The sequence below is a fragment of the Raphanus sativus genome, chromosome 6, assembly GCF_000801105.2.
Source record: "Raphanus sativus cultivar WK10039 chromosome 6, ASM80110v3, whole genome shotgun sequence".
Classification (NCBI taxonomy): domain Eukaryota; kingdom Viridiplantae; phylum Streptophyta; class Magnoliopsida; order Brassicales; family Brassicaceae; genus Raphanus; species Raphanus sativus.
This window is the reverse complement of record NC_079516.1, coordinates 52,711,020-52,732,085: the sequence shown is the minus strand read 5'-3', so window position 1 is coordinate 52,732,085 and position 21,066 is coordinate 52,711,020. Positions and strand designations below refer to the sequence as shown.

The 21,066-nt window shown below is 37.8% G+C and overlaps 5 protein-coding genes across 7 annotated transcripts; 3 read left to right on the top strand and 2 right to left on the bottom strand.

Annotated features, from left to right (window-relative positions):
• Window positions 1-1,764: 1,764 nt before the first annotated feature.
• Window positions 1,765-3,311, bottom strand: LOC108813045 (peroxisomal membrane protein 11D). Its single transcript, XM_018585476.2, has 7 exons — window positions 2,976-3,311; window positions 2,807-2,881; window positions 2,608-2,682; window positions 2,445-2,525; window positions 2,288-2,362; window positions 2,037-2,210; window positions 1,765-1,949 (listed from the first exon to the last, which is right to left on the bottom strand). Exons 1-7 carry the CDS (start codon window positions 3,168-3,170, stop codon window positions 1,914-1,916), a joined length of 711 nt encoding a protein of 236 aa, XP_018440978.2. The 5' UTR covers window positions 3,171-3,311; the 3' UTR covers window positions 1,765-1,913.
• Window positions 3,312-3,666: 355 nt separating this feature from the next.
• LOC108813044 (uncharacterized) lies at window positions 3,667-6,130 on the top strand. Its single transcript, XM_018585475.2, has 10 exons — window positions 3,667-3,895; window positions 4,011-4,141; window positions 4,250-4,355; window positions 4,480-4,561; window positions 4,675-4,745; window positions 4,842-4,883; window positions 4,961-5,264; window positions 5,349-5,512; window positions 5,582-5,687; window positions 5,776-6,130. The coding sequence occupies exons 1-10, from the start codon at window positions 3,741-3,743 to the stop codon at window positions 5,947-5,949; spliced, it is 1,335 nt and encodes a 444-aa protein (XP_018440977.2). The 5' UTR covers window positions 3,667-3,740; the 3' UTR covers window positions 5,950-6,130.
• Window positions 6,131-6,148: 18 nt separating this feature from the next.
• Window positions 6,149-8,874, bottom strand: LOC108813042 (protein CELLULOSE SYNTHASE INTERACTIVE 3-like). Of its 2 annotated transcripts, none has more exons than XM_018585473.2 (2): window positions 8,655-8,874; window positions 6,149-7,903 (listed from the first exon to the last, which is right to left on the bottom strand). In XM_018585473.2, the coding sequence occupies exon 2, from the start codon at window positions 7,878-7,880 to the stop codon at window positions 6,249-6,251; it is 1,632 nt and encodes a 543-aa protein (XP_018440975.2). In that variant the 5' UTR covers window positions 7,881-7,903; window positions 8,655-8,874; the 3' UTR covers window positions 6,149-6,248. The 2 variants fall into 2 exon arrangements, with proteins under 2 accessions (XP_018440975.2, XP_018440976.2); XM_018585474.2 differs by lacking the exon at window positions 8,655-8,874 and adding an exon at window positions 8,338-8,518.
• Window positions 8,875-10,037: 1,163 nt separating this feature from the next.
• Window positions 10,038-12,192, top strand: LOC108806997 (peroxisome biogenesis protein 16). 2 transcript variants are annotated; one of them, XM_018579222.2, is made up of 7 exons: window positions 10,038-10,277; window positions 10,454-10,535; window positions 10,713-10,926; window positions 11,005-11,575; window positions 11,675-11,742; window positions 11,832-11,893; window positions 11,987-12,192. In XM_018579222.2, exons 1-7 carry the CDS (start codon window positions 10,209-10,211, stop codon window positions 12,046-12,048), a joined length of 1,128 nt encoding a protein of 375 aa, XP_018434724.1. In that variant the 5' UTR covers window positions 10,038-10,208; the 3' UTR covers window positions 12,049-12,192. The 2 variants fall into 2 exon arrangements, with proteins under 2 accessions (XP_018434724.1, XP_018434725.1); XM_018579223.2 differs by having other exon boundaries at window positions 10,041-10,277; window positions 10,454-10,511.
• Window positions 12,193-13,567: 1,375 nt separating this feature from the next.
• LOC108806600 (transcription factor TCP9) lies at window positions 13,568-15,252 on the top strand. Its single transcript, XM_018578753.2, has one exon. The coding sequence runs from the start codon at window positions 13,655-13,657 to the stop codon at window positions 14,729-14,731; it is 1,077 nt and encodes a 358-aa protein (XP_018434255.2). The 5' UTR covers window positions 13,568-13,654; the 3' UTR covers window positions 14,732-15,252.
• The last annotated feature ends 5,814 nt before the right edge of the window (window positions 15,253-21,066 follow it).

Sequence of the window (21,066 nt, the reverse complement as noted above, 5' to 3'; positions counted from 1 at the left end):
CCCACCCCAAGAATCACCCCATTTACAACTCATATCTATTTAGATTCATAGATTTGTTAGGATTACCCATTTGAAACCCGAAAAATTTACATGTATCCGTATAGATCCATTTAGACCCATTTAAACTGTTATTAATTTAATTTTTAATTGTTTTAACTTTATACTCTCTCACCAAAAAATAAACAAAATAAAACCGAGTTTTTTTTGTCAAAACCGCAAAACCGAGTTTTCCCGCTAAAATCGAGTTTTTCCGCCAAAACCGTAATATCGAGTTTCTCGTCAAAACCATAAAAACAAGTTTCCCGCCAAAATGTAAAAATTGAGTTTTCCGGCCAAAACCGTAAAATCGAGTTTTTCCGCTAAAACCGTAATATCGAGTTTTTCCGCCAAAACCGTAAAACCGAGTTTTCCCACCAAAACTTTAATATCGAGTTTCCCCCCAAAACCATAAAACTCGAGTTTTCCCGCCAAACCAAAAACTCGAGTTTTCTTGCCAAACCGAAATTAATTTTTTCGCCAAAACCGCAAAATCGAGTTTCCCGTCAAAACCGTAAAAACGAGTTTCCCGTCAAAATCATAAAAACGAGCTTCCCGCCAAAACGTAAAAATGAATTTTCTCGCCAAAATCGTAAAATCGAGTTTTTCTACCAAAACCTTAATATCAAGTTTCCCTCCAAAACCTTAAAACTCGAGTTTTCCCACCAAAACATAAAAATTGAATTTTTCGTCAAAACCGTAAAATCAATTTTTTCGTCAAAACCAAAAAAATGAATTTTTCTTCAAACAGGAAAAAATCGAATTTTTTCGCCAAAACCATAAAATTGATTTCTTTCGTCAAAATTACACAATCACATTTTTCACAGAAAATAGTTAATTAATTATATTAAGTTAAATGGATTAATAGGATCGCCACTAATTTTACGCAGAACCCATTTAATAAATGAATCTTAACAAAACTACTCATTTAAAATCTATTAAACTAAATGGATCTAGACGGGCGTTTTTTTTTTGAGAACACATTAAAAACTCGCGAACATAAACCCATTTTAACATCCCTGCTTCAAGGTCAACGGGTCAATGAATCGTTCGTGAGAGATTAGGCTCAAAACGTGCGAGCTAGTCATAGACGACAATGGCGAATTATTATTCCATTTTCATTAATCAAAAATTACTATAATATTTGTTTTTGGGAAAACTATGGATTTGCGTATATTCATGCAGTTGTATTATGAGCAGGATATCTTTTGACATTAGGAATAGTTTTTAATATTTCTCTATATATCGATATTTGATTATGTTATCTTTTCCATTTTCTTCAAATTGAGTGAGAACTCCTTGTACGTGAAGTTGGTACCTAGGTAGGGTCCGTTTAGGTCCTTTGGACGCAAAGAGACGCAATCCCTCTTGCACTTTATTCCAGTACCAACCAAACTCAATCCCGGTTCAACCGTAAAAAATCACATATACCCTGGTGAAGCCTAATTAAACTGAGATTATCTTTTGCTCTGTATATACGCCACGTTCAGGGATGATTTAAACTTTTTCTGGGGGACCAGAGTGTTGAAACCTTGCGGGATTGTGAAGAAAGCCCAAAGAAGCAAAAGTTTTGTCCAACATTGGAATCTCATACGGCAATGAGAGTTTAGTATGGTTCGCGTTGCCGGTTGGAGAATGTGGTTATTATATAATCATGGGAGAACGATTGTTCCACGATGCATGGATGAATCCCATTATGCAAAAAACTAAAACTTGCGCAACAAGAACCTGAGGCATAATTTTTTTTAATTATAATCATCATTCATGCAGATAAGTATTTATACAAGGACTAATAACAGCAGCAAATTACTCAAACGGACCAACATAGTATTACATAATTAAACTTTCTCTTGAACGCCAGCTTTCTTCCATAAGCTTCAAGGTTCCTTGATCTTGAGTCGTGTCGGAAGCAACTGTGTTTATTGAATGACACGTAAATATTCAGAACTTGGAAAGTGTGTGTTGTTGTGGAGAACGAAAAAAGAAAAGTGTTGTTTTACCTGGTAGCAAGAAATGAGGGAGGTGATGAATCCAAAAGCTCCGGTGACACGAGGAGTGATCTTCTCTGGATATAACCGAAGAAGACCAGCTGCTACAACAATGTCCATGGCTGATTTGATCAAAGCAAGACTTCTCTCGTTAGACTGTTTAAGCTTGGCACGATACTCCTCATCCTGCAAATTTACGTAATTGACAAACACATGAATTGAGTTATTATGATATAAGATCCCCTAAGATTGACAAACATTACTTGATACTTGTTGCCATTCTTAAGCCCTTTCTCGATCTTCTTCATCGACGATGAGAGCCTTCCAATCTCACCGAGCTAATTAACAACAGTGGAAACAGATAGTAAGCGGTGATTGTGAAAACTGTAACATAAAAGGAAAAGCAAATTAAAAACGGACCTCAACTAAAGTTGTACAGACAGATGATCCCATCCAGCAGAAAACTGATATACGTCCAAGTAACTCAGCTCGCTCTTGGTTCTGCGACGTAAGATAAAATAATAACATTATTCGCAAACAAACAAACATTAGTCAATGGGCGAACAGGTCTAGTTTCCCTCACCTTATAGATTCCTGATCTTCCAAGCCAGACGATTTGATCCAGGAACAAGAATGTAGACAAGAGTGCGTTCTTGGACTGCAAAATAACAAACACCAATCAACCAGGATTAATATAGAACAAAGATACGATGAAAGAAGAGGACTACGAACTCTTTATTCTTGAGCAGTTTTGAATGAAAATAAAAAGAATTATGAAGCACCTTTCCAAGCAAAGCGAGAGGAAGTGGAGTCCCTTTAGGAACAGGACTGATAAGACCATGTAAATCATTAACAAACTGCAAAACAATGATAAAAGAACATATATTTAGTTGAATTACAAAATCAAAAAGAAAACACAAAGCAACCAAAGAAAAAGGATATTTATATAACCTTGAAAAGACGGAAGACTTTTCTGGCTAAGGTAGTGGATTTATCAACGTTTTGAGCAGTACCAGGTTGCCCACCGCTCACGAACTTTGAACCATACTGTATAGCTCTGCATAACTTATCCCTTGCCTCTGCTTTGTTCAGATACATAACCACTAGACCAAGCTCTGCTCTCGATACATCTAACGTACTAGCCATCTTCTCTCTGGAAAACACACACACACACACACACGAAAAAGAGGCCGCCCTTCTTTGTGTACAGAGAGAACCTCTGTTTTGTGTTCTTTTTTTTTTGTCTTGAACTTCTCTGTCTTTGTGTGTAATCAAGGAGATAGGGCTTGTTTGGTCATCTTCGTTTCCCGATAAACAAACAAAACATCACACTGAACTCCTCCATCCTTCATTCTAGACCGTTCGATTATACCGACCTCTTTATGAACTAGCCGTGCTTCTCCCACACTTGATTATATCTCTTACTCTTGCTAGTGAATGGAAGTCGAGAGTCCATGAGAGGATCCCCGCGCGTACAAACAACGACGTGGCACATATCACTGGAAATTTTTTAAAAATCCACGTTGCTTTGTAGACATTGGGTCTATAAAAGGCTCAATGGGCTTTGACGTCGGCCTGATTTAACATTAAAAAAACCCGCTTCTTTTAACCGACAAAAACCATGTCGTTAGGGTTTTACACAAAACGGGTATTCACTTTGCCTTTAAACTAAACTAAGCGAAAAAAAACTGCAGTTCTGTTTCTCTTTCTTTCTCGATGGAGCACGATAAGGATCAGGATATGTCGGAGAATAAAAATAACAGCAACAAGGCTCAAGACATAAATCCTAGATTTGCTAGCGAAGGTTGCAGCGTTTTGCTTGACGTGAACGATGGAGACCGTCTCGTCTTCGCTCGTCTATCTGGTGGCGCGTGAGTCTTCTTTCATATTGGTTTCTCATTCCTCGATTTATATCTGGTTCTTTTATTTATTCTCTCTCTCTCTCTCTCTCTCTCTCTATTTGTCTCTTTGTTGTGTTTGGGACAGTGGATTAAAAATAGGGAATACGAGGTACTCGTTAAAGCCATTGATCGGAGCTCCGTTTGGATCTCTGTTCCAAGTCGAAAGCGGATCAGAAGAAGGTTCTTTCCTCTCTCGCATTCTTCCCATCAAAAAAGGTTTTTGTCTTCCTCTCCCAAACTCACATGAAATAATTTTTCCTTTTTTTTTTGTATATTATAATGTTTAAAGATTTGATTGAACTGATGTTGTTTTGCTAATCCCAGAAAGTACTAGTAATAACGTTACCGAAGATACTAGAGATAATCGCGAACTTATCGACAACAATGAAGCTCAAAACCTTACTGAAGAAGAAATTGGAGCTATGCGGAGGTTAGAAAACAAAGTCTTTAACTATCTCTCTCTGTTTGCGTGTATATTTATAATAATAATAATAAAGAAGATGCGGTTTCATACGTTGAAATAGTTGCTTACTTATTGTTTTAATGTTGAGTAGAGAGGGTGCAAAAGGAGATGAGATTATTGAAGCACTGATTGCAAACAGCAAAACATTTGACAAGAAGTTTCAGTTGTCTCAGGTTATTTCTTTTACAGTTTTTTTACTTCTCTCTCTCTCTCTCTCTCTCTCTCTCTGCTTCTACTCGGTAGTTGATTTTCTTGTTTTAATCCTTTTTTTTTATACTATTTACAGGATAAATATAAGCTTAAGAAACAGAAGAAGTATGCACCTAAGGTGCTTCTGAGGCGTCCTTTTGCTCGAAGGTTTTTTTTTATAACTTTTGATCTGTCTTCTTTTTGTTTTATGACTTCTTTCGTTTCTCTTATTTTCGGATCTGTTTTATGTATTTTTTTGGACAGTATCTGTGAAGCTTATTTCAAGAAATATCCAGCCAGAATCGGGTATTGTGTATTTACTTTGTTCCTTCTTTTTAGACAACAACCGATAGATTTGGTATTGATTGCTATTGTATTTCCAGATTCTTGCGAGTAGATGCGTTATCTCTTCTGTTAACAATGGCTAATGTCACCGCATACTCGGATGTGCTTGTGGTGGATATGGTCGGTGGCCTTGTCACTGGTGCAGTGGCCGAAAGGTTAGGAGGCACTGGTTATGTTTGCAATACATATAAAGGAAACACTCCTTCCTCTGTGGATATGGTTAGGATGTTCAACTTTACTGACAAGGTTATAGAGAGGATCGTGCAGTCATCTATAGACGAGCTCTCCTCACCCAAAACTGCATCTCCTGAAAGAGTTTGTAACTCTGAGATTAATATCAATGCAAGTTTCCAACCTGTGCCGTTTCACTTGGTTTATAAAACTTCTGATTCTAACAAAAGGTTTTTTAATTGAAAAAAAATGCAGGAATCATCTGCATCTGATAAGGTTGAAGATGTATCTGTGACAGTTGAGGCCAGAGTAGTAGATGATGTTGTTCTCCTAGAGAGCAAAGTTATAAAATCCCCAAAAGCTGGAGCCAAAGCTTCAAAAGAAGCAGTAGAAATGTGGAAAGAAAACGGTTTCTCCAGGTAAATATTATTATTATTGTTTCTCTTTAGCTGAGATTTGGGTTCATTAGTGTCATCTGATTTTTGCAGTTTAATCATGGCTGCACAAGACCAAGATCCATGGAGTTTAGCTAAAGATGTGTTGCCACTGCTCTCCTACTCTGCACCCTTTGCAATATATCATCAGTATCTACAGGTATGTTGTGTCCATAAAAGATATGTTCTGGTTTGTATTTTTTTGCATTAAGAACATTTGTCTCATGATATGATGAAAAATTTCACAGCCTCTGGCTACATGTATGCACAACCTTCAGCAAGGGAAGATGGCCATCAATCTGCAAATAACAGAACCGTGGCTACGCGAATATCAGGTGCTTCCATCTAGAACTCACCCTCACATGCAGATGAACTCTTTTGGTGGCTATGTCCTTAGCGGCATCAGAATCTCCACCACTTGATGATTCTTATCTCCCAAACCTCAAGTCTTCTCTTTACCACTTTCAGTAACTGAGGTTTGGTGTTTGTTGTTGAGATATAAAGCTGAGATTTTTCATACTAATAAAAACATTCGTTTTGCTTTTATTGAAAGTTGTAAAAAATCTCACATTATAAAATGCACAAACCTAAATTTCATCATCATTCTTCTGATCAATACCATTGTCCTTGTTTCATATAGATTATGAAACATTACAACATATATAATATACCACATTACATTATATTTTTTAACATAAAAGATCTGCCTCATTACTTTCTCTTACTTTCTACTAAAGAAACTTTTCAATCTCCCTTTCTCAATCCTCTCAAGAAGCTTCCTGGAACCAGGAACCTCCATCTCCGCCAACTTCTTCAGATAACCAACAGCTCCATGAGAAACCATCAGCTTCCTACACTTCCTGCTCGAACACACCGCCGCCAAACAGGAAACCGCATACTTCTTAGCCGAGTTGCTCGGGCTAGGCTCGAGCAACATCACAAGACTCGCCACGCTCTTCTCCTCTCTCTTCACTTCCCTACAATTCCTCGGAACCGTGACAAGACTCGCTATAGCCTGAGCAGCTACCTCTCTAGCTCCACCACCTTTCGCCTCCAACAACCTCACCAACAGAGGAATACAACCAGACTCCCCTATCATTCTCTTAGTCTCGTTCGACGTAGCCATCCTGCAGATAGTCGACGCAGCCGCCTGCTGAGCTCCCGTTGATCCTGCTCTTAGAACGTGGACTAAACCGTGAACTATCTTGTCATAAGCCTCGGGAGGAACAGAGTTAACGAGGTTGCGTATCGCCGAGACTCCTGACTCTTGAGGGAGTGGTCCGTCTAAGTAAGCGAGGAGAGTTTGAATCCCATTCTCCGATACAACCGATCTCCTCAGAGCTTCGTTGCTCGAGGTGAGATGCTGAAGACACTCGGCAGCGTACTCTTTAGACCCCAGCAAGATCCCGCAGCTGAGCACGTCGATCATCGCCTTAACGATACCTTCCTCCGCAAGGCTATGTCTCGCTTCGGGAACAGAGGAGATGTTTTTCAAAGTAGAAGCCGAAGCGGCTTGAGAAACAGAGTCCCCTGTTTTGCAGAGCTCTATCAAAGGACCGACACCTCCGTGGCCGACGATGGCGCGTGAAGTCTCCGACGATGAAAACGACAGTCTCTGCAGGGAGATGACGGCTTTCTCTTTAGCTAACGGAGTTCCTGATTCGAGGAGTCTGATCAGCGGAGGCAATGCGTTCTCTGAGAGGAGCCAGCTCTCGCATCCTCCTGATTCGGCTAGAGAGCAGATTACACTCGCAGCGTTCTCCCTCGCGCTAGGGGAAGTCAGAAGCTGAACCAGAGACGCGACGTTTGTCCGTCCTATAGCCGTTATAACGGCTTTTTCGTCGTCTTTCATCACCTCGACGAGCTGCTCGAGTGCCTTGCGTTTGGACTCCGAGTGACCTATCTGAAGCCGAGCGAGCAGCTCTCTCACGCTGAACGTTTCGGAGTCTTGTTGTTGTTGCTGAGGCGTAGGAGTGACTTCGCTTAGGACGCCTGTTTTCATCAGCAGCCCGCAGTCTCTCAAGGTGAGATCGATTTTGGAAGAGAGGGAGTCGAGATCGCTCTGCATCTTGAGTTTCCCTTCTCGTTGCTTCTCTTGCACGCATACGAGCTCGATGGATTCTTTTAGGGTTTGTAAAACGGATTGGAGCTGCTCTCTGCAGAGAGTGTTTTTGGAGAAGCAAGGGTGGCTTGAGAGATCTGATAGACACGTCGGTATCTTCTCTAGTCTCGTGATGATCACTCTCCACCTGGTGGTGAAGCCTTTGGCTGTTCTCGCTTTTGCCAAAGCGGTAGGGACAAGCTCTAGTGCTTGTAGTAACAACTCTTCAACTGTTTGATTCTCCTCCACCATGATCACACACACAACCTCGAGTTCTGTTATGTTACACCAAAAAAAATAAGGAATAAAGTTTTTAAGTTAAAAAGAAAAGTGGAGAGCAGAAAGTAATGAAGGGAGTAGTTGAAATTGAATGAGTGATGAACAAGATGGTGGTAGATATGTTATAAATAAAAGACACGGATTTAAAAACAAAAAACAAAAAGGAAGAAGCTATCAAAAAGAGTTCTTGAGAATCTTGAAATGATTCACAGCAAAGCTTTCGATATATATTTGCTGGAAAACAAAACCCTACCAGACAAATTTTTTAACATGTCATTTTCCTTTACTTGCGTCGGTGTGAACATTTAATTGCTATAAAAGCTATAATGATCAAGATAATAAATTAAATAGAAGCATCATCCATCATCTATCTTATTATATGAGAATTGTTTAATGAAAGTCATGGAATATTGGAAAAAGACAAGAATACCCTTCTGGAGAACAATGCTGAGAGAGAGAGAGCTCCAAACACAAGATTGAAAAGCTTTAAGCTGGTTTAGAAGGCAAAACAGTAAAGAGGGAAAGAGGAAGACTTTGTTTCAAAGAGAAGATGTGAGTCTCTTTCAACAAATCGTGTGATTAAAATCTTCATAAAGAGTATGAACCAAACTCCACTAACACTACACATAAGTTTGGTGACAAATCTCTAACTTGTCTTTACTGCAAGTAAAGATAAACCTTTTGTTTTACTTAAAAGCTTGTATCTAATCCAAGAACAGTTATCTTTGAGATTAAACAAATAAATACCTGGGAACGAAGATCTATGCTTTAGCTTCTGAATTTCTCAAGCAAATGTTTTTTTTTGCTAACTATCTCAAGCAAACGTTGTTGAAGAAGAACTTTGAATTTCAAAACAAAAGTTGCTTCTCCAAGATATCAAGCTGTAATAAGGAGTCGTCAAGAGACTCTCTTTCGGACAGAACTGTGTGTCAGAGTCGTTTAGTCAGCTTTAGATTTGTTCTGTCAGAAATAAACATAACGCATGACTTTTCTTATCGTATCGCGAGATTTTTCAAAATTACAACGATCAAACGGCTCTTGTAGGACCTAATCGAACGGTCAGGATAACGATTGAAATTTGAAATAGTTATAGTGCTTAGCTCACGTGTGCGGAAAGTCGATACAATTGCCCCTTGTGTGTCGAATAAAATAACGAGAATGCCATTGGCTTTAGCATCGACTTTTGTGGCCCAGAAAGGAAGAAAGTGTCGAGGGGACCCCGAGGCGCGTGAGGCTTGTGGGGCTTATTAACGTGCATGAAACGGCACGCAGTCTGCTGATGCTGTAGAGAGAGCGTTGGGTTTTGTGATTTTAATTAATGTATCATTAAGGTCATAAATATCACTCTTTATGAGCTGATCATCATCAAAGCTCAAATCTTTAATCATTTTGAACGTAAAATTAATACGTACTATCGAAATAATTATCACGATCGAAATAAAGTTTGGATATTTTCAGCAACTACACAATATTAACTACACAATAACGAAAGGTGTTTTAGACCTTTTGTTATTTGATAAAGTGGCAACTTGATTACTTGATGAAAGTATTCGTCCATACACGCAGACAAGACAAGTTGTACTTGTAATGTTTTTGCCATTCTCCATAACAACAATAACAAGACTTTGGGTATTGAGAAATAGCATTCTCTAATTGTTTTTTTTTTTTTGGGTTTGAAGCAGTGTGTGTGCTCTTTATGGAGAATATTATCTTTAGTCTATCAATCTGATTTCTGCTCTTACCAAGATGATGCTTAATCCTATAGTTTTTTTGAACTTATTGTACTCTTAGTTTTATCAGTTATCATTTTATAATCCAAAATTAAATTCATCTTTTGGTTGGTTCATACACAGTTCCGAACAAATCCTCTTCTACGATGCAGCAATGGCTTCCTTAATCTCCAGCAATGATTCGTTTAATCAAACCGAGCTAGAGATAGTTTCTTAATTTCTTTGTACTTTTTTTACAGCAATATGGGCTGAATGTTTGACAAGAAAAAAAAGCAATATGGGCTGAGATAGTATTACATACGGCCCATTAAATTTATAGTGGAGTAGTAGATAAGGCCTAATTACGTCTCCCGATGAATGATCCATCCACATGTTAAAAAAAAAGAGACATCGAATTTTAACCGTTGATTTAACGAACTGTGAATATCGACGGACAACATTTGGTCCTAGTCTCCGGCAGCAAACCAAAGAACCGAAACCAAAACGAGAGAATGGGATGGGATGATTTTGTTTCCGATTGATTCTCTTCTTGTGTGAAATCATTCAAATTGATTAGTGAAAAAGGTGTTCAATGGAAGCTTATAAGCAATGGGTATGGAGGAACAGAGAGTATGTACATTCCTTAGGATCTCTTGCCAACGTAAGAAGACGATTCATCATTTTGACTAATTTCAATACGTTTTTTCTTTTTGTTTGCTTTGAGCAGCTGTTTGTATATATAGAGAGGCTAAGCAAAATTGAATCAAAACTTAGTACTTTAATTAGTTTGATGAGATTGTGATCTTAGAGTGTTTGGTTGATTTGGGGTGTGTACAGGGGTTGACATGGCTGCTACCTGAGAAGTTTTCTGCTTCAGAGATTGGACCCGAAGCAGGTTTTTCTATGCTTCTTTTTTTTGGTAACCCTTTTTTTTAATTTTACTTGCACTGCTTAGCTCTCTCACATGTTTAGTGTCTTTGAAGTCTTTTGATAAAAAAGAATGTTTGTTTTGTTCTTTCTTTTGTGTAAATCTCTAGGGAGGTGTGAGTGATGAGTGTTGTTTTTTTTTTATTTTTGGGTAAAATCTTCTATGCAGTTACGGCGATTCTAGGAATATTCACAACCATCAATGAACACATCATTGAAACTCTTCCAACCACCCCTCCTCCTCATCTTGGACCATCATCCCTTTCTTATCCCCTACTCATCTCCATCCTCAAGGACTTGGAAACCGTTGTTGAAGTGGCTGCTGAGCACTTCTATGGAGAAGACAGAAAATGGAACTTCATTATCCTCACTGAAGCTATCAAGTAAGTTTTCCATCTCTCTTCTGTTTTCACTTGTATATTTATATATGTATGAGCTTACTTTGATCTCTTCTGTTTCAGGGCTCTCATTAGGTTAGCCTTGTTTCGGAATACTGGATATAAGATGCTTCTCCATGGTGGGGAAACACCTAATGATGATGATGACAAAGATCCTAACCAACCAGAGCTGCAAAATAGAGATAGGAACCATCGTTTTGGAAACCAAAATCCATGGAACTCGGAAAGACGGGCAATGTCAGCTTTGAGTTCATTCGGTCAGAATGCAAGAACAGGAACAGGAACAACAACAACAACAGCATCTTCTTCCAACTCGGGCTGGTCTCGAAGGATTCAACACCAGCAAGCAGTTATAGAGCCACCTGTGGTGATGGTCAAGGAGAAACGAACAACAATCTCCGAGCTATTATCTGAGAAGGGTGTTAAGGGAGCGTTGTTTGTAATGGGTGAGGTTCTTTACATTACGAGACCGCTCATCTACGTTCTCTTTATAAGAAGATATGGGATCAGTTCTTGGATTCCTTGGGCTATATCACTCTCTGTGGACACACTGGGGATGGGGATTCTTTCAAATCTGAAGCTGTGGGGAGAGGAGAGCAAGCAAATCCATTTCTCTCAACCTGAAAGAGACGAGGTTAAGATTATATATATATATATATATATATATATATATCTCAAACCGAAACGTCGAACCGGTTTAACTTACATTATTGTTTTCTTTGTTTCTATTCAGCTTAGGAGAAGGAAGCTGCTATGGGCATTGTACCTCTTGAGAGATCCATTCTTCACCAAGTACACAAGGTCAGTGAGGGGGAAGTTGACATGTTTATCTATGTTCTGCTTTGGTTAATTAAATAATAAACCGTTATATGCTTGTTCGGTGATTACAGGCAGAAGCTGGAAAGCTCTCAGAAGAAGGTGGAACCAGTTCCATTGATAGGCTTCTTTACAGGTTTGCTTTAAGATTTTTATTACATTCACAAGATTATTATTGATTTTTGACTTTCTTACATTGTGTCTTTTTTCATCTCCTGGGAATTGCCAGAGAAAATTGTGGAGCTTTTGGTGGGAGCTCAGACACGGTACACTTACATATCGGGATCTTGAGTTCAACCCTTTTGTTGGAGTGTCCTTTGGAAGGCTCATGCAGAGATTAGTAGGGAATGTTTCAGGCTTTTGTAAGAAAGTGCGTTTATTGTTGCAGTTAGGACATACAGTCACATAATAAAGATAGATGATGAGTTTTGTTTATGCATGAAACCCAAAGGTGAAAATATCAGTTCATGCATACAATTGGTTGAACATAGGAGTGTGTTGTTTTCACTTGTGTAAATCACTAAAAATCCAAATGATTTCTGCTGACGTGATGCCTATGCTTATCTGATAGATAGGTAGGCAAAAGTTGGTGGGCTAAACCGGCTTAACCGGTGCTATGTCTTTATTTGAGTCCGGTTTACTTCTGATCCGGACAGTTCATTTATAATAAAAAAGTGGGCAGAGGATGTGGTGTGGTGGGGTCGATAATTGGGCCTTTGCCCCTCAACATTGTGTGGTGTGACCAGCACTGGAGAGTAGGGTCCAGTTTAGGCCTTTCTTTAACCCGTTTTCGTTTCATAGCCTCATCTTTTCTTGTGGTAGACCCCGTTTTCTGTTCATATGTTTGGTAATGGTTTAAACCGGTTTCGTGTTTTAATTGTATTTTGTTAAGTTATATGAGTCAAATTGAAATCGACACTAGTTTTGGTTTGGCTAGAGATATGGTTACTGTTTAAAGCTCTGCTTTTCTATTATCAAAACATTTGTTTCATTTTCAATTAAGTAATAAGTAACTAAGTATTAATGTTATCATTCGGTTTTAGTTATTACTATATACAAATTACAAAGGATTAGCCGTCAAATGAAAAGGACGATAGGATTTTGGAATCCAGGAAAGGATTATTCCAAAGACACTTAATAAGCTTTTTGGTGGAGCAGCCTTGTGACCTACATCAATGGGGTCCAACCCAAAGTATGGGCGATTAGCTTTTCCTATAAAGAAATCTTTTTTGTCGTACCCAATAAAATTTCAACGGTTATAAAAAGATAAAAATCTGACGGCTTCAAATTAAAATCATAGATGGAAATTTTTTATAATAGGCGCATGAAATTATTGTGGGATGTTCTGTCTGTTCTGATTTCGTTATTCTATGCGGTGTAGTCCAGTAACCAAGTATATTGGTTTTGATCTAGTGTGGTTCCGTTTAAGATTTATATCACATTGAACTTTCATAAACTATATTACTAACGAATTGTATAGAGAATATTGCATTAGGCTGCACACAGGCCCGACTCATGTTTTTAACAGATCCTGGGCAAATTTGTATATAAACTAAAAAATAGCTTATCTAAAAAGTAAAAACATCTTTTAATTTGTAGAAAGGAAATAATGTTTACTGGACCCCAGTGGAGGAGATGGTCCCATAAAACTGATAGAAGATGGAACAACTGAAGGGGATCGATCCACGTGGTGCTATCATAATGGCCCTAAAAAGCCCAGCCCAACAAATCAGAACCGTCGATTTTTTCCCGGATCAAAAAACAAGATAGTATTCTCATTACCTTTCTTGCTATATATGGACGAGTCACATTTACTATCTCCTTCGACGCGTAACGCCGTTAAAGCATCCGCTTCTCTTTAAATCATTCGTCGTTATCTCCACCGTCTGTTTTCCTTATGGCGACGACTAAGAAGCACGAAGATCAACGTCTAAGAGCCGTTGATCTAAGCGTCATCAACGGCGTCAGAAGCGTGGAGACTTCTAAACCCTTTGAAGTGAACAACGCAGTGCCCAAGACGGAGCCGTCGTTAGAGTCTTCCTCCTCCCAGCAGCTACAGGTTCCGTCTGTTTCAATGTCTTTAGCTCCACCGTCGTCGACGAGACCGCCATTGAAGAGAGCCTCGACTAAAGACCGTCACACCAAGGTCGAAGGTAGAGGGAGGAGGATACGGATGCCCGCCACGTGTGCTGCTAGGATTTTTCAGCTGACTCGAGAGCTAGGTCACAAGTCCGACGGCGAGACGATTCGGTGGCTGTTGGAGAACGCCGAGCCGGCTATTATCGCCGCCACGGGTACGGGAACGGTTCCCGCCATAGCTATGTCGGTTAACGGAACCTTAAAGATCCCGACGACGACGGCGAACGGTGATTCCGACGTAGGAGATAACCCGGCGAAGAAGAGACGTAAGAGGCCTTCCAACAGTGAGTATATAGACATAAACGAAGCCGTCTCGGTTTCGGTTTCTTCCGGTTTAGCTCCCATTTCCTCCGGTTTAGTTCCCATTTCCTCCGGTTTAGCTCCAATTTCCTCCGGTTTAGCTCCTGTTTCCACCGTGGCTCAGCAGACGCTGCCGCAGGGGATGATTCCGATGTGGGCGATTCCTTCGAACGCGGTGATTCCGACCGTCGGAGCTTTCTTTCTTGTTCCGCACGTCGCCGGTCCGTCGAACCGGCCTCAGATGTTAGCTTTTCCGGCTGCTTCGCCTCCGTCTTACGTCGCCGCCGTTCAGCAGGCTTCTTCGATGGCTAGACCACCTTTTCTTCAAGTTTTACCGAGCAACGGCGTGGTGTCAGCTCCAGACGTTACCGGTTCGACGCCGTCGGTTATGGCTCCGAGCTCAAGCTCCGGTGTAACAAACGGAGGTTCGTCGTCAACGACTAACATGCTCAGAGACTTCTCGCTAGAGATTTACGAGAAACAAGAGCTTCACCAGTTCATGTCAACCACCACAGCTCGGTCATCGAACCACTGACGTATATTTAAAAACGACGGCGTAATGGTGATTACCGGGGAAGGGGGGAGAAAAGGGCACGTGGGCACGTGAGTGAGGAAGTAAAGACACGCACGTGTTAAGTGGGCTTAGATGGGGTCCACGTCGTTGGTGGGTCAACACGCACCAAAATCAAAAAGCAGAGAGGAGGGGTGGGGCTCTGGCGAGTGGTAGGAGGAGGAGGGAGTGGGGCCACACAGCTCCCACCTTACGCATTACTTCCGAGGCGGCCAGGTTGGGGTGTGGTCCCGGTTCGGTAGGGCTACGTGGTCCGTTTCGGTGGGCCTCTTTACTACTTTGTCTTGACTTTTTGGACTTTGTTTTATCGCTTTTGTAAATACAAATATTGTGCCACAACAAGATTTTATTGAAGCCGAAGCCCTGTAATAATATCAAGTCATGGACCACCCAACAACAATTGTGATACTGATGTTTTCAACTTTTTTTAATATGTTATCAAATAGACATTTTATTGAATTCTAATGATATTTTTCTAAATTTGATAAAGCATTGCTTTTTTAGATAATTCGTTTTTTTCTAGAAGTGTTAAAGCTTTGCTTTATTATTCCTTTTGAATTTTCTATAAAGTCTCGTCCGTGTATGATATTGGCGGGGCCAAACAGCTTGCTTGTACCACTAATACGGCCTCATCTCGTGGGGCCTAGACCTCCCCACTCAAGGACACGAGTTGGTCACCACCACAAGAGCTTAAAGCTATGGAAATAAAAGAACAGGCTGGCGTGGGTCCTATTTCTGCCCATCAGATCTTTACCGTCAATTGCACATTCTGTCATCCCGTCCTCATCGTTAATTATATTTTCTATACTTCATTAGTTGGTCTTGTAATCTGTTCTTGGCTCGACGCCAGACACGATTTACTACGATAAGATAATTTATTAATTTCTGATAAGAAACATCCCAGTTTCTCACCGTTAAATACAACTTTTAAAAATGTGGTTTAGTTATAAAGAAAGTAAATTAGTTAAAAAGAAAAAATGGTAAATTAGATTTTCAGTTTTTGAAGAAAAACACACGTAAAGGAATTATTGGAGGCCCAAACCAACTTGGCCATGGGAAAGAAGTTACAGAAGAGTTGGCTATAGGAGTCCCCACTAGACCTAGACATTTTATCCGGACCCGACCCGAAACCGACCCGAAAATACAGGTTCGGGTCTGGAATCGGAACAGAGAACTTTACCCTATTGGGTCTAACGAAGGAAAAACCGCGGGTAGCAGGTTCGGGTCCAGAACCGACCCGGGATCCGATCGGGTATTTATGGAACCGAGAATCATTAAGTGACTTTAATCTATCTTATTAAAACAGAAACATTCTGTTGGACCTAACATTTATTTTGTAAGTTTTTAAATTAAATACACATTTATACTTTATAGTTAAACATACATTAAGTCACTAATGTTTCTTTCTTTATACTACTATCCATGTTTCCAAACAATATACTTATTTCTTTATACTACTATCAATGTTTCCAAACAATGTATTTTTATACTACTATCAATGTTTCCAAATAATACAATAATTAATCTTAGTTATTTTATATATATCATTTTCTTTTAAAATTTTGTAAAAACGTCATAATTTCATAAATTGCAAAATAGTAAACTTTAAAATTTCGATTATAAGATTACAAATTATGAAACTATTACAATTTAAATCCAATTAGATTACATATCGGTCATCCATCAGTTCAATCGGTTAGTCTCGGGTTTTAGTGATTTTTTAATATGAATATTTTAAAAACATAAATTGAATTGTCAGATCTCCGGATTAACCGGTATAATCACAATCGGGTTGAATTTAAAAATACTGATTTAAATGCAAAAATATTTTAAATACACACTCTTTAAAGATAACCAAAATATTTGTTAAATTATTAGTGAAATTTTTCATCGTAAAATATTCCGCGCTTCAAAAACGTGGATCAAAATCTAGTGAGCTTTGAAACCCAATGCACCCTTTAGTCTTTTACACTTTCCCTTGTATGTCGTTTCCATTCCCCAAAAAAGACTGAGAAAAGAAAATTGGGGTTTATTAGCAATTAATCCGAGAATCAATCAGCTAATAAACTGGAATCAGAGAATCCCGTCTATTCTCCTCCATCAGAGACTTCTAGAAATCGATCTCAGATAACCCTAATTCCTAATTTTTTTCTACGATTTTATTTTTGTGTTTGGAGTTTGACTTGATGTGTAATTGTGTATAATTACATGTTTTTATTCGAGTCTGACTTGATCTTGATGTGTTTCTTGTTCGAGTTTTTTATTGTCCTGTTTTTTTTGGAGTTTGACTTCTTGTTCGTGTCCTGTTTTTTTCGAGTTTGTTAATGTCTTTTGGTCAAGTTTGACATGTTTTTTGTTCGACTTTGTCTTGATCGTGAAGTGATTATGTTGTTTTACTTTTATGTTTATTAGTTATGGTTATGGTTACTGCAGGTTTTGAGATTGTGTAACGTCTATTGTATTTTCTACTTATGGTTATTGCAGTGTTTCAAAATTACAGGTTTGATGTTCGGGTAAAATTGCAGGTTCATGGGTACAAGTAGACCCGAATCACATATTTTAGACCCGAAAATAGGTAGACCCGACCCGAAAAATGTGACATTTACCCGAGCATGGACCCGAAATACATGGACCCGACCCGATAAAATAAAGAACCGAAAAAAATCGGATATTAATGGGTACGGAAAAAATAGACCCGAACCGACCCGGAACCGACCCGATTTTTTATAAGTACTTATTAGGGTCCAAATCTTCAGGACCCGAAAGACCCGGACCCGAGAAGAACCGACCCGAACCCGACCCGAGGACCTGGATGCCCAGGCCTAGTCCCCACGTGGACTGGATATGTCGCTCTCTTCTTTTATTTTAGTGGACCTCTTCTTTTTGTGAAGCTTAGCCTACAATTTTATAAATGTGTGTATATACATAAAAATTACTAAAAGTAAAATCGGTCCAAAGACTCCAAACTAAATATCTAATTTCAAACAAAACTAGGTCATGACCCGCTCGACCGAGCGGGAATCAATTTTTTTATCTTTATTTGTACTAAATGTTATACATGATTGCAAGTGTATTAATATAAAATTTTGATAAATAACAATGTGTACTAATGTGTTTAAATAAGCAATGTGTTTAATTACTAAATTTGATTTTAAAATTTTATGATAACGTAAAGTAGATATTTTATATATTATTTAAATATATATGGCTATATATTTTGTATTTTCAATATTTATCATACAAAACTTACATTCGGGTATTATTTATATGAAAATATGTGTAACATAATATATTTATATATTATATAAACATATTTACTATTTTCGCAAAGGCCATGTGCACCCGCACGTGTTTTATTTTTAAAATGTATTCTATATTGTTTAGTTTTATGTAGTATCGAGTTTGTATAATTCAATTTTGTGTTTAAAAAACAATACCAAAACTGTCTTTCGTATGTATAAATAACACTTTGCAAGCGCGAATTGTGTCTTTTTATTGTAACACAAAATTTGATATAAAACTTATGTTTTTGTACATTACAAAGTTTAATTTTTAAAAATAATTATTACATAATTTGAAAGTGAATTTTATCTCTGAGGTCTAATATATTTTGTGTGTAGTGGTTCAAAGTATTTTCGATATATATTATATTTTAGTTTGGTTTGTTTTTAGTATTATTGTATAAGTATAATACTATACAATATTACTATATTCTATACAATATATAAAGGTATGTGTTATTTGTTTTAGAAAGTAGATTAGGCCCAACGTAGTTAAAGAATAGTCAAATTTTTATGTATGTGTCTATGACTTATCTACCTAATGTTATTCGTACTAATAAAATCAATATGGCCAATGAAAGTATACTGATCAATTTAAAATGAATTGTATATGGTAATTCTAGTAAGATTAATATTTTTAGTATTCTTAGTATCTATCTTATTTAAATCGACATGTAATAAATGTGAAAACCATATATGGAATATGGACAAAAAGAGGAATTGTATTTAAGGAAATACATCAATGCAATGTTAGACTATGATACGTATTATGTATAAAGAATGAGATATTTAATTTAAATATATGAGATCCACCTTTAAAATCTATCTAGAAGAAATTGTAATGTTTCGGATTTAATAAAATAGATGGAAAACTTGTTCTGTACTGCTTGCTTGACATGCAATAATTAAAGCCCAAATAAAAAAATAACAATTCTGCTGTATACTTACATAACATTCAGGTCCAATAAATTCAAGAAAACTAACATTTAGGGATAAAAAATTTCAAGGCCCACTATTTTATAGGCCCGGGCTACACTTGACACTTTGACAGTGCTAAGCTTAGCGTATTCTACACTTTACAGTACTATAAGGCCCACTATTTTACGAAGTCAGTGTAAATAGATTCATTCATTCATCCATGTCAATAGTAGTTTATATCATGTTTAAGATTCAAGGGATGTACATGTTTCCTGACGACGACAAAGATCAAATAACAAGATTGACTTCTTGTCCTGCTTAAGTAGAAACCCTCTGCTCATAGCTTTCTTCGCGCCTATCTTGGCTCCAACATAACACCTACAGACGAATAGCTGGCTAAGATTTGTGATCGATGATTAAGTCCTGTCTTTGTTATATCATTATATACCTTTTGTTCCTTTAGGGTTCTAAGTTAACTCTTCTGTATTTGTTACCTTTTTGTTATCATTTTGGGGGTTATAACATAATAAATGTATTATCAGAAATGCTTTTATCAGTGGTTATTATATATTTAAAAAAAAAATCAAGAAGACATTTTTTTGACATCTGAAATCCGAATAGTTCGTACTCATATTGCGCAGTGTTAACTGTTTTAAAGAACAAAAAGCCCAGGTGTGGAAAGCTGACGCAAGCATGGTTTATTACTTTTACAGAGAAACAAACGAATTAAAAAGAGACAGCGAGAGTCCGAAGATGGAATTACAATCGTTGGATGAAAACGCATGGAGCGGTGCACAGCACGCTCTGTGGTCCCCTCCATAGATGACGTGAATCTCCCTGCCCCACGTGCCCGACTATGTGTCGGTATCTCAACTGGGAAGTGGTAACTCTTTCCCCAATGGCCAAATCAAATCTCATCCTCTAGTCTCCAATAAGCTTAGTTCTACTAACCCTCTTTATCCGACATTTTAAAATCTTAATCACACTAATCCATTGATCATATATCTCTGATTACTTTACATAATAGCCAAATACAAAGTAAGAAAAGTATAAACAAAGGTTCTACTAGGCTGATAAAGAATTTTTTATTTTATTTTAGATTATGCTTGATGAGTGAGGGAGAGAGAGCTGGATTCAATTAAAATGCTAATTAAATTCATGTGCAAATGCATTGAGTCTAGACACATAGTTCCCCCAAATCACGCGTTTACCGAAAGTTAAATTAAGTGTTTTTTTGCTAAGTCTTAATAGTGATTTCTTTCTATTGTAATTTGTTTTGTAAATGCGACAACGGTGTTTTACATTTGAAAATTAATGTTTAAGCGGAGTCCAAGGCATTTTACTATTTTAGCTACTTTAGTTATTGTCTACGTTAGCTGGTCAACAAACAAATATATATCTGCTTGCTTCATACCTTCTAATTCTATGCATTGAGTTAGCTAGATTGATCTTGTAAGTTATGAATGTGTGCAAAGAGAATCTAAATTTACATAAGATCTGTTCACGAGTGTGATTATGTGAGTTTTTAAAACATAAGAGGAAAGGCGTGTTACGTGATTTATATCCTGAATCAGGCGATTAGATGAATTTCTGTCTTTGTTAAATGTTAATTCTTCTAAATCCACGGTGTTTCCTTGTACTTAGTGGCGTGGTCACGCTACCTAGTTGAATGAGTCCATGTGTATAATATTTTGGTCTTAAGTTACCTATCCAGTTTGTTTAAGTTTTTCGAGCTTAGACTAATACACCAATTAAATTAGTTTTAGAGGGACCGGTCAACCTTAAACAATTGGGATACAATATTCGCCAAAACATAGGGATAAGAGATGCCCCAAAACTACATTCAAACCTTAAGTAAACATATGTGGCGACTTGGTTCCATCATACCTTATTATTGAACGATCAACCATTTACTTACTTGTGAGTTGTGGCAGCATACTCATCATTTATGATGGTCATGTATGATTTTGTTAAAACAAAAAGAAATCATTATCAACCATGTTTAAGATAATAACACTCTACTTATATAAAAAAAAAGACAACAGCACTCAACACTACATGTAAACTAGATATTAAAAAGCATACGGTTAACATCTAGCA

Bases quoted from the DNA above. Each gene is read 5' to 3' on its own strand.
- LOC108813045 (XM_018585476.2), bottom strand. From the start codon at position 3,170: ATGGCTAGTACGTTAGATGTATCGAGAGCAGAGCTTGGTCTAGTGGTT. The intron at 2,882-2,975 runs GTTATATAAATA...ATTGTTTTGCAG, and splicing joins AAGTCTTCCGTCTTTTCAAG to TTTGTTAATGATTTACATGG. The intron at 2,211-2,287 runs GTAATGTTTGTC...GTAAATTTGCAG, and splicing joins AGAATGGCAACAAGTATCAA to GATGAGGAGTATCGTGCCAA.
- LOC108813044 (XM_018585475.2), top strand. From the start codon at position 3,741: ATGGAGCACGATAAGGATCAGGATATGTCGGAGAATAAAAATAACAGC. The intron at 3,896-4,010 runs GTGAGTCTTCTT...TGTTTGGGACAG, and splicing joins GCTCGTCTATCTGGTGGCGC to TGGATTAAAAATAGGGAATA. The intron at 4,356-4,479 runs GTTAGAAAACAA...AATGTTGAGTAG, and splicing joins GAAATTGGAGCTATGCGGAG to AGAGGGTGCAAAAGGAGATG.
- LOC108813042 (XM_018585473.2), bottom strand. From the start codon at position 7,880: ATGGTGGAGGAGAATCAAACAGTTGAAGAGTTGTTACTACAAGCACTA.
- LOC108806997 (XM_018579222.2), top strand. From the start codon at position 10,209: ATGGAAGCTTATAAGCAATGGGTATGGAGGAACAGAGAGTATGTACAT. The intron at 11,743-11,831 runs GTCAGTGAGGGG...CGGTGATTACAG, and splicing joins TTCTTCACCAAGTACACAAG to GCAGAAGCTGGAAAGCTCTC. The intron at 11,894-11,986 runs GTTTGCTTTAAG...GGGAATTGCCAG, and splicing joins ATTGATAGGCTTCTTTACAG to AGAAAATTGTGGAGCTTTTG.
- LOC108806600 (XM_018578753.2), top strand. From the start codon at position 13,655: ATGGCGACGACTAAGAAGCACGAAGATCAACGTCTAAGAGCCGTTGAT.